Raw genomic sequence first — 13,523 nt, 5'->3', positions numbered from 1 at the left:
ATGATTTTTACAACGTGATTTAATCAGGATGCTCGCAAGACCACGGAATTTGAATGAACAATTCGGGAAAATGTAGTTTCTGGGAACGTATAATCGAGGTTCTACTGTATTTGTATTGTGTAAAATATTTGTTTCTGTTACAAGTTTTGAAGGCTATTTTCACTTCATGCTTTTTTAAATGTGTTTGTGATTTGGTAGACTTGTTTACGAAGGGAATTCCAAAAAGTAAGGTCTCCTATTTTTTTAAAATAAACATATAGATCTGTTTATTTCTAGTATGGTTTACATCTTTTTACAGCTTGAACATTTAGCTATTTTTCTACATAATCTCCTTTTTGGTTGATGCATTTTTGTAGATGCTGTGACAGTTTTTGTATGCCCATGTCATACCAGCTCGCCGCCATGCTGTTCAGGAAGTTTTGAGCGGCGCTTTGGGAAACTTCAGAAACCAAAGTGCAGAGATCATCCAGGGTTATCCACCTATCTTCACGCATGATTTGCTCAACCTTCATGACTGTCTCTACAGAAATTGACAGTCTCCCGCTCCTTTGTTCGTTCGTCGTGAATTTCAGTCCAACCGGCTGCAAACTCTCTACACCACTTATGAACATTTTTGACATCCATGCATGACTCACCATACACTTCCGTCAGTTGGTGATGGATTTCAATCGGTTCAGTACCTTTCGCATTCAAAAGCCGAATAACTGCGCGCACTTCGCACTTGGCGGTAACATCCAACGGGACCTCCATTCTCAATGACTGCTAAGCCAAGACTGAGTTCCTCAGCGTGGCATGTGCATGTTTATATGCAAGCGCAGGGAACACTCTTCACAATATTGTGACCAACAGCCACACGAACAGAGTTCTGTATTAAAAAAAAAATAATAGGAGACCTTATTTTTGGGATTACACTTGTATTACTAAAAGTAAAAGTAGATAAAAAATTGTTAGTTTTGTCTTGTGTTGAGGTAGTGAAGGTTGGTGTTTGTTTACTGATGATTTTCTTTATAAAGGAGCTGTTGCCATTAAATTTAGCTATACTGTGAATGGTGTTTACAGTGGAACCTCGTTTCTCTGTTTTTGGAGGGACCATGAAAATAAAACGTATAACACGGGAAAACGGAAAATCCGGGAATGAATTAAACCATCAACAATTTGGCTAACCATCTCAAAAATGAAATATGTATAATTATAATTTTACAAACACTCCCAAACCAAACTACAGCCGCTCTAGGCCTTTGCATGCCAAGCGTCCGCTGCTCAGCCCGAAGACCTGCAGATTAGGAGGTGACGCATGGTCAGTGTGACGAATCCTCTCGGCTGTTATTGCTGGCTCTCTAGACCGGGGTCGCCATCTCACCATTAGATAGCTCCTCAAACAAAGGTAATTACGTAGGCTGAGTGGACTTGGAACCAGTCCTTATATCTAGGTTAAAATGCCTTACTTGACTGGGAATCGAACCCGGGCCCTCCGGATGAGAGGCTGGCAAGTTAGAGCATGTAACCGGCATCAAACATTAATTACTGGTACGCGAGTTCAAAATCTCGATACATTATGTTCTGTTTTACAGGGGAAACTTCGTCATTTTTCCGTGAAAACTTCTTTCATTTCAGCAACTTTGATTAACCAAGCTCTTCGAAAAATATAACAACGCCAAGCTAAACGACAATCGACCACAAGTAGTAGTTTATAGTTCTCTCATCTAATAAAATAAAGCACTTTAGATACAAAACCGCCCAGCATGGTGGCGAAATCCCTTCATTTCTTAATCTTCCATTGTAATTTAATCTATGGTATACTGTTCATAGTCAGTTTCTGGAAATCTTGTGCCGCGTAAATTAAGCCTACGTAGACTTTTTTTTCCTTTTTTTTTTTTTTTTTGCTAGTTGTTTTACGTCGCACCGACACAGATAGGTCTTACGGCGACGATGGGACAGGAAAGGGCTAGGAGTGGGAAGGAAGCGCCGTGGCCTTAATTAAGGTACAGCCCCAACATTTGCCCGGTGTGAAAATGGGAGACCACGGAAAACCATTTTCAGGGCTGCCGACAGTGGGGTTCGAACCTACTATCTCTCGAATACTGGATACTGGCCGCACTTAAGTGACTGCAGCTATCAAGCTCGGTGGGGCATACACTTTTAAACGTTATGTTGAACTTGAGAACGTAGTTTAGTATCGATTCTGGAAAATTTTCGAATGAATTCTATTCCATTCTGCCCATCACTAATAATTAATTATTCAATCAATGGAAAGAAAAAAATCATAAAAACTTCAGAAATTACGGTTATTCGTGACCTTGAGCTCAGCTGGAAAGCACGCTCGCTGCACATGTTAGTTCGAGTTGGAAATGAAACAAACCATTTAAATGTAACGTGTGCAAATAAAACGACTGCGGTTGTTGACATTTTAACACAGAAACGTAAAATTCCTAGTCTTATATTAGGATCAAAACAATAATAGGCAATCCCTAGACCTCCTATGGCTTTTTGTATGTAAGATGCAACATCTGTTCTGATCTCGATAACATAATCGTATACGATAATATTAAAAGACTAGATTTGTGTTAAGAAGGAACGGTTTCGATTCCTGCCTGAAAGCACAGTGACTATACAGTACCCTGAGGAAAGTGCCAAAAACCTGTTCGGCAATAAAATTGAACAAGGTAAAAATATAAACATCTAACCCTGGACATAATGTGGATGCTTTATAACTGCGAAGATTTGACGAAACTCGTTCCGCCTTCAAATAGAGCTGTCGAAATGCGCTGTGTCTCTTTACAGTTGTGGTCACTCACTACTTCATGATTTCCGAGATTCTCTAAACAGTATCACCCGAATGCAATGCTAAGATGGTCACTTATGCAAGCTCACCGCCGATCGCTTTTCCAGTACACTACTTACTCTAATTATCGCAATGACAGGGAGTTAACGCCAAGATCCGTAAGTATGTCTTAGCCGTCCTTTCGTGAGATAAAGTTTATTGAAAAACGCTTGATCGAGGATTTAGCGTTGATGGGACTGAAATTTGTGGATGGTTGATCCAGGATATCGTTTCTTCGATTAACGGATAATGCGTTATTTTTATAATGTGATTTAATTAAGATGCTCGCGGGACCACGTAATTTGAATGCATAATCTGGGAAAACGTAGTTTCCGGGAACGGATTATCAAGGTTCCACTGTATTTAGTTTTTAAGTTCTTGTTTTTAGACACCGGGATGCTAAAAGCGTGGTGTACTATACTATTGCAAATTTCTGGGGATGTGGGTGTATGGAATCTTGATGGCTTGTGTTAGTGGTTTGTGTTGGTTTTCTAAAAATCTTGTAGCTGATGATCGTTAGATGTAAATAATTGAGTGTTTTATCGTTCTCTGATTCTAGTGTAAACTTGTTATGTGGGTTAGTGTGATTAAGATTGGATAGAGTGGTGATGGCATCAGTTGTACTTTCGTTCATGATCACAAGAGTGTCATGCACATATCATGTCCAAAAACTATTACTAAAGATGTTGTTGTTATAAATTTTGGTGTGTTCTAAATGATCCAGGTAGATTTCAGCTAGGATGCCTGATGCCGGCGATCCCATAGCTAACTCATTTTGCCGATAAGTGGTATTGTCAAATGTGAAATAATTGTTATTCAAAACCATTTTTAGAATAGAGATGAAATCTTGAATTTCTAGTGGGCTCAGGCCACTGTGTTTGTTTAAATTGTTGTGAATAATGGGCCACATTTTTGAAATCGGGATGCTTTGGTACATGTTAACAATATCGAAGGAATGGAGACAATGGTTAGTTTTTCAATCAATTCATTTGTTTTCTTAAGGGAATTCCTAGATAAAAAAAGGGTTATTTCTTTTGAGGAAATGTTGGATGAACTATGAAATTGTATATAAAGGACTGGGTCTGTGTTTAATGATGGGTCGGTTAGGACCATCAGTTTCATGTATTTTGGGAAGTGCTTTGGCAGTTGGCAGCCCTGGATTCTTATTAAGTAACTTATTTCTTTCTTTGTCTGTTAATAGACATGATGCATTTTTTAGTGTTTAAGCTGATGCTGAGTGTAGGATCTCTTTTGATTGCAGAAAATGAGTTGTCTGTGAAGAATTGTTTAGTTTTTTCTGTGTAATCTGACTTATTCATAATAACAGTGGAGTTCCCTTTATCGGCTTTTATTATGATAAATCATTGTCGGTTATTTTCGTCTTAAATTCTAATATTTGTTTTTGTGTTGGGAGTTTAGTTTGGCTTTGATTATTGGGATGGAAGGGTTTCTGTTAGATACAGAGGTATAGAGCCTTTTTATTTTTAGGCTTAATAGACAAATTAAGCAAAGCTATGGATTTCCTGAAACAATGTATAACCTGTGATTTGACACCTAATTTTCTCAAAGTTAATTCTAAGAAACACAGACCCTATTTTCAAAGTATGAAAACTCAAACCAGAACTAATAAAATTTGGTTACAAGATGAAATTGGATTCTGATATAAGAAGAAGAAAATACGGCATAGGCCTAACTAGAACCAATATTCGGTGTAGCATGTAGACATAGATAGCTTTGAAAGTGTGCATAAAAGAACGCAAGGGCAGAATGGCCGTACCACAGCGCAATAAACTCGGTTCGTTGACCTTCAACATCCTCCCCTGTATTAGGCCTATACATTGCTAGCCTTTGAAGTCGGCCGAACCTGGCAAATGAAATGTACTTGTAGCGGGTGCCGGTTATACCTGACTGAGTGAAAGTAACAATTTTATAGACAGCAGGAATATTTTCCTGATGGATCGTCATATTGTAGAGACGTGTGGAACTGGTATTGGCAGCAAATTTTCAGCGGGTTCTCTTTGATATTATGATGCCAATTTTAAGTTAATGGTTATTAAATCTGCGGAAATAAGGAATAATTGTGCAACTGCAAAAAAATATGGTATAAAGAAAGCCAGTGTTCCGTGTTGGCTTGAAGACAAACATAGTCTAAAAATATGTGCTGTACAAGAGAGGCATTCATGTGATTTTACCAAGTACTTTTGAAGCATGATCTAATTTGTTTTAAAGGAAAAAGTGGGGGTCATCTTGCATTCAGGGTCATTTTAGATTCTGAGAAATACCGTATTTACTCGTGTATTAGACCCCCTCGCGTATTAGACCACCCCCGGCTTTTAGAGACGAAGAAAATGAAAAAATAAATCTCGCATATAAGAACCCCCAACGTAATTCGCCAGAGAAAAACAATGATTCCACTTCGAAGCGGGTACAGGACTTATTGCAGCTCTGATGACATCGCACAAATTTGTGAGTAGTTTCGTCCGTGCGACCTACGCAATGAAAACGCGTCAAATCCATGCTGTACCTACATCTGTGTTTCATAGTTAAGAAATGTCCGCCCCTGTAGAGTAGATCTACTGCAGCTCTGATGATGCCGTCTAAATACTGTAGGTGAATAGGCCTAGCTTCATGTCCGACCTGCGCTTTGCAAGCATGCATCAGTCATGCTATATGTCTGTGTTTTGTAGTTAATAATATTCCGCCAGCGTAATGGTTAGCACAATCAGTTGCTGTTCTCGGGAGTCTGACTTCGATTCCCAGTACCGTACTGCCGGACATTTACGAATAGCAGGAAGGTTGATACGCGGTAAAAGTGGTTCACGTAACTCCCCTCCACTCTACCACCTCGGGATGAGTAAACGAGTTTACTTTAGTTGTGAAATATTTGTTGTTGCTATTTATACACCAGGCGAGACCATTAACAAAGTGGTCGTTTAATATCTCGTAACTCGGGTCAATATAGGAATACCTATATTTGGAGAGAAGTAAGTTTAAAATGTGATAAAAGCTATCCAATTAAAACAATTGCTATACTCGCCAACGTGCCTAACAATTAATAATAATAATAATAATAATAATAATAATAATAACAACAATAATAATAATTTTATGTCCCCACGTAGGCCTACTTTAAACGATTTTTGGAGATGCCAAACAACATACTAGGGTATCAGTATGCGTTAATAAAAAGAGAGACAACAAACGTACAGAATTAAACATTATGATAATAGAACGCATTACTGCCACACTTGTAGATATCCATAAATGCAGTATATTTTCCTGTTGTTTATTTTTATTCTTTCCGTCAAGGAACTTTTGGCACCTAAGCAATGTGGTCTGTCTTTTCTCATGGGCAGCTGTTTATGTAAATCCTGATGTGATAAATGTAGAGAACAAGCATGAAATGTACTTAAAAATAAGGGTCTGTGTTTCAACAGCCGCAGTTACCAAAAGAATGTTTCCAGTTACTATGTATTACATTCCGAATTACAACTCGTAACATAAGCTAGTTATCAGCTAATGGTTTGGCTTGCCTTCTACAGCATGGCTTTATTCGGAAGGAGTGGCTTCTGCTACATATACACCAACTGGGAATATCAGAGACCCTCTCCAGAAACCATTTGGAAATAGATTCACACTGTTTAGACTCTATAGTCGGGAACAAAATTATTTTTAAAAGGTTCAAAAAGACGGGACCTCGTATGCTCTCGATTGCAGTGCATGGCTCAAAAAGAATGAAGCATGACTGACGTGACTGACGAGATGGCAGTGAAGATGATGTCGCTTGAAATGCCGACACGCAGGTATCAGGGCAAGGAAGTTGATGGCGCAAGGCGATAATATTCAGATGAAAGCAGTGATCAGGTTTACTGTGCAGTAGGCCTACTGCTGAACTGACAGAGACAAATGACGGGCCATTAAGTTCTTTTGTATCAGTATTTAATTATATGATAACACGATACCATTATCCCTTTTTTCTATGGGGTCGAGTATGAAGTGAGACGAATGTTCGTAGCGAGTTTTTACGGCCATATGCCCTTCCTGACGTCAGCCTCACCAGAGGAATTAATGGGATGTAACGAATGACATGATATGAGTAACTAAAACGGACTTTTATATGTACCATAGACCTAAAAGTCGTGTTTACCCTTTATTGTCTTTTACGTTTAGAAATATACTGCCTTCCGACGAAATTAGCCAGTGCATACTTACATTCTAAGTTTGTTAAATAATAGTATGGAATGTTTACACGTACAATTTATAGCTCTTTATAGCCTAGGAGTCATGTATTCACTGCACAAAATTTTGAGGTTATCGCATATTGGACCCTCCTTTACTATTTTTGACTGTAAAAGTGGGAAAAAAAGTGGTCTAATACGCGAGTAAACACGGTATGTTAGTTAGGGATGAACAATGGTGGTCAGATAGTGGAAGATGGAAAGTTGCCATAAATATCCCAACCCGGTGGGAGCCGGATGAGGGAAATTGATGGTGTGTTGATGATGATGATGATGATGATGATGATGATGATGATGATTAGATATTTGGAAAAGTTAGGTTGGAATGAGATGATCAAAATGTGTGATATACCAGTAAGTATCGTAAGTTGTGATAATTATGGATAGGCTGTTGAAAATATAGTGGAGAGATATGAAATAAAATTGTAGTGTAAATTGGATATTGTGATTTCATGCCCAAATTATTCGGTCCTGATGTTTTAAATGAAATATTGAAATTACAATAGTTTTGATGTGTGATTCTCAGGGCAGTTGTCTGTTAATCCTGGGCTGAAGGCCATCTGGGAAGAGGAAATGGAGCGCCGAAGAGGGGAATTACGATCATCTCTGCCAACTCCACTATCCTCTCAGCCACGCCTCAACGTACAGCCCACAGACAGCGAGTTATTCTACAAGGACCAATTACAAAAAAAGCTTGCAGCTCTTACACAGGTGACTATTACTGTGTTTGAATGAAAGGTGGGAACTGACACTGTCTTCAGACATGATCGTTTTACTCTCTTCAATAACAGCAGTTTGTTTTTTCCAGTCAAATACATTTTAATGTGTTCCTGAACTAAAAATCTTTCCTACTTGGTATTTTGCCAGAAGTAACAAGAAAATCCACTAGCAACTGAATTATCGTGGCTTGTTTCATTCTATATCATGGGCACAACAGTCTGAATTTGTATCTAACTTACAATTAGCAGAGCCAGTTCCTTGTCTTGTTTTCTCTATCCCACCCCTTTCCATTCCTTCCTCCTCTCCCTCGGGCATATGTATTCCATAGCATCTCAAATTGTGCTATTTGCCTTTCCTGATGTAAAACAAATAAATTTGTCCCATTGAAATTTCAGCAACCACAACTTGGACCCCTCCTCGTAGGAGTGGAGCCCTGCTTGGAAGTTGTCTTTCACTGCTGCCCTTCATTATTATAATAGATGAAATTATGAAAGCTTAAAAAGGAAACACACAACCACCAAGATGCTTTAGTTCCTAGTTATATGCAATTTTGAAGAGAAATGATGATGATGATGATGATGATCATCGTCATCATCTATTTCCATCTTCCAGCTCCCGCTGGAATAGGATGTTTATGGCACCTTTCCATCTTCCTCCAACCTGCCGCCATTGTTCCTCCGTAACTATGTTCCAGTCCAAGTTTCTCTTAATTATACTACAGTAGAAATCCGTTATAGTGAGAATTCATAATGCACAAAAATTTACTCGCTATAACGGATTGTTGTTATGTCCAATTTTTCATAAAAGTTGGGAAAAACTCCATACACTTTAAAATCGGTGTGAAACAGCAATCAGTTTGTTCAAAACTTGCGTTTTCACGGATAATAACCACGCTACAGCTTACTCGTATCAAAATCCGATACTATGTGAAAGTGTGTGTTTAATTTCATTCTGAAAAAATGATAGTGTCACTCCAGAGGCTTCTGAGACAAACGTTCCAGTTTTCTTCTTCAAGCAGCATCACCTAACCCAGGGATGGCGAACCTATGCCACGCGTGTCACTAGGTGACACGCGAACACGATTTCAGTGGCACACCACATGAACATAATATATATCTCATTTTTTAAATAATTTGTTTGACGTCGCACCGACGATGGGATACGAAAGGCTTACGAGTGGGAAGGAAACTGCCGTAGCCTTAATTGAGGTGTAGCCTCAGCATTTACCTGATGTGAAAATGGGAAACCACGGAAAAACATCTTCAGGGCTGCCGACAGTGGGGCTGGAACCCATTATCTCCCGGATGCAAACTCACAGCCGCGTGCACCTGACCGCGCGGCCAACTGGCCCGGTGATAATATTTAATGACGAAGTGTGTTACAATGGGAGCTTATTATTTTTTACACATAATATTAGGTATTCTCGAAACTTACATACCGGTACATAAAAATGTAATCTTTTGCAGTATTTGCAAAATACGACAACAGAACATGCAATCAGATGCGTTTACAAGAGATATATCTAATAAATAAACGAATAAAAAAATAACATGTTATGAAACACAATCGGAAATTTAGAAAGGAAGTCGCTGGAGGGGGACAAGGGGTGTTGTTGTAGGTTGTAGACATTTCATATTGGAAAATAGCAAGTGGCACAGTCAACAGTTGAGAATAATAAACCAGACTTAAAATGGCACACTTGTTGGAAAAGGTTTGCCAACCCTGACCTAGAAATGATAACCTCCTCACTACAAATTTTCCAAAATTTAGCTAGGCGCAAGGAAATATAAATTATCCTCTGAAATCAGTGTTATACTATGCCATGTCTTGAGGTGTATCAAATTCTTTCTTAATTTCAGTACCGGTATATAACATTAAAATTAAGCGATCATTTACTTCAGCCTTTAACAACTGCATTATTTACGTATTTTATTTACGTATTTGTTACAAAAACATGTTCTCCTCTTTCATTTCTTAGTCGCTTAAATGCGGCCAGTATCCAGTATTCGGGAGATAGTAGGTTCGAACCCCACTGTCGGCAGCCCTGAAAATGGTTTTCTGTGGTTTCCCATTTTCACACCAGGCAAATGCTGGGGCTGTACCTTAATTAAGGCCACAGCCGCTTCCTTCCCACTCCTAGCCCTTCCCTGTCCCATCGTCGCCATAAGACCTATCTGTGTCGGTGCGATGTAAAGCAACTAGCAAAAAAAAAAATTTCATTTCTTATTTTCTTTACGGAACAGCAGTCGACAGGTATTACTAATTCACCTTCGAATGTCGACGAGAGAGCTTGCAAGTGCACATAGCGAGAAAGCGATGCTGTACCTAAGATGATCGATCACATTTTATGGCAAAGGTTTCAGTTTTCTTATTCAAACAGTGTCACCTAACCAAACTTAACCGTACTATATGTATCATGCAAAACATATTTCAAGAGCCAGTAGAGAAATGATGACCTTCTCACTATACATTATATAATAATAGCCTTTCTGAAATTTAACCAGGTGCGAGAAAATGTAAAACTGACCTCTGAACTCAATGATATACTCTGCCATATCTTGAGGTGTATCCCATTCTTACATAATTGCATAAATATCGGTAACAGAAAAAATTAATGCATGCTTAATCGCTCTTATTAATTGTTGCGTCAGTGATAAGGCTCTCGCTGTAACCGAAGGATAATACGCAATTTAATACGGGGATTTTAAAGGGACAGACAAAAACTGTGGTTATAACGGGGTTCTCGTTATATGCTGCACTTACTATAGCGGACTTTTACTCTATTCTTTATCGTTTTTAACCACCTTAGAGGGTCTCCCACTTGCCATCTCTTCTTTCTGGGTCTCCATTATTTGCTTTGCCATCTTTCCCACCTTCATCCTCTTAACAAGTTCGAACCATCTTAGTTTATCTCTCGCCATTCTATTGTAAAGCTTTTCCACTCTGATTTCCTTTTTGATATCCTCTTTTCGTACTCTGTCCTTTCTTATCTTTGCTATAACATTTCTTAAAAATTTCATTTCCCTGGCCTGGATTTTATTCTCCTCTCTTTTTTGTCAGTGTGCAGGTCTCTATGGCATATGTCACTATTAGGCAATAGTACATCTTATACATCACCTCTTTACACTGCATTGGTACTTCCTCCACATCAGATTTCTCATGCTTTAGCAGAATCCTCCTACCAATCTCCAGGCAAGCCCTGCATTCTGCATCACTTCGCTTCTGAAGTATTTGAGGCTCTCCAAAATTTTAACGTTTTGTACCTTCATTTTTATCATTTCGTTTCCTTCCCTTTCTCCTCTAGTCAACACATTGTCTTACTTTTTGCATGCTAATTTTCAGTCGATGATTTTCAATAATCTACCTCATTATGTCAAGTTGCCCTTGTATTTCCTCTTGTTTGATCCCCACAGCACATATCATCTACAGACAACACTACCTTCAGCTTCCTATTCCTATATTTTATCTTTCCCTCCTTCGTAATTTCATCCATAACCAATATGAATAACAGTGGTGACATCACACTTCCTTATGGCAGCCCATTTTCATTGCATGCTGTTAAAAGCCTGTATTGACGGTGCTAAATAAATTTTGAGATACATTCCACCTTTTCAATACTTTAAAATATATATTTACGTATTAAAATACAATTGGATTATAATGGAACATGTTTTGTACCCTCTTTTGGGACATCTTCAGCCACTTACTGGATAAGTATCATTCCAAAATGCAAAAGACATACATCAAATTAAAATCACAAAATACAGCTCGATGCTCAGTCCAGTCACAAGTATTTTGTAACGTTGATAGAGTATTTTCCATTAAAATCTTTGGAAGCAAAGTCTAGAGAGTAGTGAACAGTCAAAAGGGCACATAAGGAGCTATGAAGTTAATACAGTTTTACAATTTTCAGTAGTTGACAAAACTGTGTCCTTAAAAACAATTTTATAATTGATGATATAATGTTCTAAGATGAATAATATGTTGATTGAGGCTGATTTTTTTTTTTTACTACGGACTATTTTATAAAAATCCGTTCGAACAGTATTGTTGGATATTGGCGGTGTTGTGCAAACAGGTCCAAAACTGGAGATAAAAAAAGAGCAGCAGTGAATTAACAATCAATAAAACCTTCAAAACTCTTATTGTATGCTGATTCATTATGAAAATATTACAAACTGTAGAATACTATCACAGTACAAATAAACTAGCAGAACGTACCTGCCCTTGACAGCCTGATAATTGGCGATGTCACTCACTTTTGTTTCTACTCAATGTTAACATGTAAACTATTATTTCAAGAGTCACTGGTATCAAAATAATTTAATTAATGTCTCAGTGAATTAGTTCCTGTAGGTCTCCTGGTACACATTATTAGTTGTCAACCACTTGGGGCAAGAACCAAGCTGAAGAGCACTTGGCCAGCAGTTGCTCCAGAATGTGTGCTTTGACACAAAAAGCATAATTTTCTGGAGAATAATTAGAGTTACAAAGAAAATGTGTATGAGGTTTTGTAAAAAAGTCTTACATTTTTTCCTTGCAAAACTTTGGAATCATTGCAGCCCTATACGAAAAAGATGTCAGTGATTTCCTTAAGACTGGCATTCTGTAAAGTAATTGTAAATTTTACTGATTACTCGTTGGATAAGTCATTTGTAATTGTGTAAAACATTTCTTGAGAACTGTAATTCAGCCCATTTACTTCTTATACTTTTCCCATCCCTGATTTTAATGCTTCCTATTACTCAGAATTTGTTGAACAACTTTCCATGCATAGTCCGTAGGCTTTCTTTTTCTTTTTTTCCCTCTTGCAACTGTACAGACGGCTCAAACCTTCAAAGTTATCTTTGCTTTGGATATGTCGGGAGTTTTTTTCTCTTTATGTAAAAATTCAGTGTTTTACTACAGAGGAAATTGATTACATAGTGTGGGATAATGACATTCAGTCTAAAGCCAGAATAAAATTAGCAAGACAGGTTACAGTGGAACCTCGATTCTCCGTTTTTGGAGGGACCACGGAAAGAAAACGTACAACACGGGAAAACAGGAAATGCGGGAACAAATGAACCACCTACTCAATACAATACATTACTCATTGAATTATAAAATAATCAGTACAAATAATCAGTACAAACTACTGGTGTTCACGTCATTTCAACCTTAGTTTCGTCGCCATGCGCCTTTTAACTGGTTCAGTTTGACTCGTACTATTCAATAAACTCTATTTTAACTTTTGTTTTTGCTCAATTTAAGAACTCCATCGTTAATAATTAATCCACGCTTCACGCATTGACATATATTTTAAGATCCACTATATCTATGTTTTTTTACTTTAACAACCTCATGATTGTTTTAACTTTACAGACTACCATCGTTCAATGTATTCCACTACAAATACTTGCTGTTAATCTGTACATATTGTTACAATTCAAGTCTAATGTTATCATTTTACTTTTTATTATGGCATTGTCACTCTTTTAACATTTTTTATCATTTCAGCTCAGGGCCCTGACCTAATCTTTGTAAATTAACGGCTGATGATGTTCGCTATGTCGAACGAAACATGTTCCATTATTTAAGACACCTCATGATTATTTTATAATTCAATGAGTAATGTATTGTATTGAGTAGGTGGTTGTTAATAAAAGGATTTTATAATTTTAATATATTGTCCTCAATGCGGTTCTATTATGAGATTAATTACATGTAACAAATGAACCATCGACAATTTGGCTAAACATTAC

General features: G+C 37.8%; 1 protein-coding gene across 1 annotated transcript in view; it reads left to right on the top strand.

The window, feature by feature from the left end:
* The window catches only part of PolZ1 (DNA polymerase zeta catalytic subunit), a 409,350-nt gene that overhangs the window by 71,600 nt on the left and 324,227 nt on the right, over positions 1-13,523 (top strand). The window contains exon 7 of the mRNA XM_067138984.2: positions 7,586-7,770. Within this exon, the coding sequence (XP_066995085.2) occupies positions 7,586-7,770 (185 nt within the window). The remainder of the gene's footprint in view (positions 1-7,585; positions 7,771-13,523) is intronic.

Source organism: Anabrus simplex, chromosome 1 (assembly GCF_040414725.1).
Source record: "Anabrus simplex isolate iqAnaSimp1 chromosome 1, ASM4041472v1, whole genome shotgun sequence".
NCBI classification, from domain to species: Eukaryota; Metazoa; Arthropoda; class Insecta; order Orthoptera; family Tettigoniidae; genus Anabrus; species Anabrus simplex.
This window is presented reverse-complemented; position numbering and strand designations above follow the sequence as displayed.